Source organism: Bradysia coprophila (genome assembly GCF_014529535.1).
Source record: "Bradysia coprophila strain Holo2 chromosome IV unlocalized genomic scaffold, BU_Bcop_v1 contig_106, whole genome shotgun sequence".
In the NCBI taxonomy this organism is placed as follows: Eukaryota; Metazoa; Arthropoda; class Insecta; order Diptera; family Sciaridae; genus Bradysia; species Bradysia coprophila.
The window spans coordinates 2803675-2805837 of NW_023503372.1; the positions used below are offsets into that span (position 1 = coordinate 2803675).

At 38.0% G+C, this 2163-nt stretch overlaps 1 protein-coding gene across 1 annotated transcript; it reads left to right on the forward strand.

Annotated features, from left to right (window-relative positions):
* Positions 1-2081, forward strand: LOC119070635 (lipase member H-like). Its single transcript, XM_037175065.1, has 7 exons — positions 1-103; positions 280-361; positions 428-677; positions 746-906; positions 980-1164; positions 1515-1650; positions 1717-2081. Exons 1-7 carry the CDS (start codon positions 73-75, stop codon positions 1772-1774), a joined length of 903 nt encoding a protein of 300 aa, XP_037030960.1. The 5' UTR covers positions 1-72; the 3' UTR covers positions 1775-2081.
* The last annotated feature ends 82 nt before the right edge of the window (positions 2082-2163 follow it).

The window sequence follows — 2163 nt, forward strand, 5'->3', positions numbered from 1 at the left end:
AAAGAAGACGGTTTTCCATTACGGGCAACTCCGTGCAAACTGTATACGTACATCGCAAATGCATTACGAATCATGTATTCTTCAACGTTTGTTTTATTAATTGGTATATTTCTCAATCAAATAAAACGATTGAGTAACACTCTGGAGAAGACATGGTAGCGTGAAGTGACCACACAAATTTTTGGGTACCAATTAGCATCAACGCCACCATGTCATCTCGTCACTTAAGTGTAGCACTATGGCCGGGAATATTTCTTTTTTCTTTTTAATAATTTGCAGGGGCGATTATATTTGGACTTAATGTAGATGGTGCGGCCAATGAAGGAGACAGTTTCAATTCTAAAATTCGGTTCTACCAAGGGTAAACATCATCTGTTTCAATCTTCTTTGCATAAGTTCTCGTTTCGTCAATGGAATGTTTCCTTAGACCAACAGTGGATGACTTCGTCACATACGATTTAACGGCAGCGGAAAATGTTGTTGATGATCCGAATTTCAAATTTGTACGCAGAAATGTGATTTTCATCCATGGTTGGCAACAATCGCCTGACTCACCAGCTAGTCAAACTCTATTTAATGCTTACCTTGTCAACGGCTCTTTCAACATTTTGGCATTGGATTGGAGCGAAACAGCGTCGAACATTTTCTTAGATCAGGTCGCACATAAAATTGAAACTGTAAATGATTGAATCGAAAGCTAGGCCTTGATACTGCCACTAACGGGTGTCATCTATTTCAAACACAGCTGGGCATAGCAGTTGCATTATTCATTGAACGATGGAATTTGCAAAAAGGAATTTCGTTCTCCACAATGCATCTTGTGGGTCACTCGCTAGGTGCTCATTTGGCTGGATCTACCGGAAAGAATATACAAGAGTGGTCGAACCAAACGAAGTACATAGATAGGTATACAACAGGCTCGGGCTATTTAATTGAGGAACAATAAACCGTCGCTTTACCATTCCCCTATTTTGCTTAGAATAACTGGGCTCGACCCTGCCTTTATAGCAGATGATTTCTTGCAGTGGCGTTATGCTAGATTTGTTGATATTATTCATACTGACCCTAACTTAGCCGGGACAAAAAAAAACACTGGACACGTCGATTTCTGGCCAAATGACGGTGATGATATTCAGCCGGGATGTCCTTCGAGACTATTTCAACGTAAGTAAATGAAAACATTTTAATTTTTATTTTTATAGGCCCAAAATGGACGATGTGAATGCTAAAATGCATCTTTCGATTATGGCTTTGGTAAGTGCATTCACTTTGCATCCAACGATCCACTCGATTAGCAAGCAAGTGGCATTCGCAATATTTAATAAAATTTTATTGAGTTGAACGTTGTTGAGAATAAATTTGATTCATTTACCAATTCCGTACAAAATTCCTTATAATATACGACTTCTCGATATTTTCTTCGTAACATTTTTGCGCACTCTAGGGGGGATCTCTAGTGGATCATTTTTCACATGTTGAATGCGTGAACTAACACATTTTGTTTATGAATTCAGTTCTATGCAGTCATTGGAGAGCAATTCTACTTTATGCTGAAAGTGTGACGAGAGCATATCGGGCTGGTAATTTCCTATCAACAAATAAGGACAATGCAAGCGATGTTATTGAAATGGGCTTGAATTGTCCCAGAAAGTAAGTGTTTTGTTGAACACCTTTTCAAAACCATAAAAGAAAAACCATTTCTGTGGTTCACTTTAGTGCTCGGGGTGTGTATTCACTGTCAACCAACGGCGAAAGCTTGTATTCGCAATCATAATTGGAGGATAGACGCGAAATCATATTCATCTTTATTGAATGTATTCTAAAGTTAGACGCACCATATAGTCAAGTGCGAGTTGTCCGAAAAAGCCGTTTCGCTCATATTGAATGTAAAAAGCGATTTTATGGTTGATTATCGTAGATGGATCGACCAGTAACTCAAATCGCGATGTTGCCAAGCTTGGATCGGCCTGGTTTGGTCTAGGGGGCCGACGTTGCCTAACACTTCTTTTAGTTCTATAAAATTTTGATTTTTGAAAATTTATTTAAAAATATAAAATGAAACATGGTTCCATGGGCGAAATTATTCCGAATGGTGTCTATTTTATGTTAAAAATAATAAATATTATTATTAGACAACAAGATATGCGAATGACACTTTGGCAA

What these genes read in the sequence shown, in the direction of transcription:
- LOC119070635 (XM_037175065.1), top strand. Translation starts at nt 73, where the DNA reads ATGTATTCTTCAACGTTTGTTTTATTAATTG. An exon ending in AACGTTTGTTTTATTAATTG is followed by an intron (nt 104 to 279) that starts GTATATTTCTCA and finishes AATAATTTGCAG; the next exon opens with GGGCGATTATATTTGGACTT. An exon ending in CAAACGAAGTACATAGATAG is followed by an intron (nt 907 to 979) that starts GTATACAACAGG and finishes TATTTTGCTTAG; the next exon opens with AATAACTGGGCTCGACCCTG.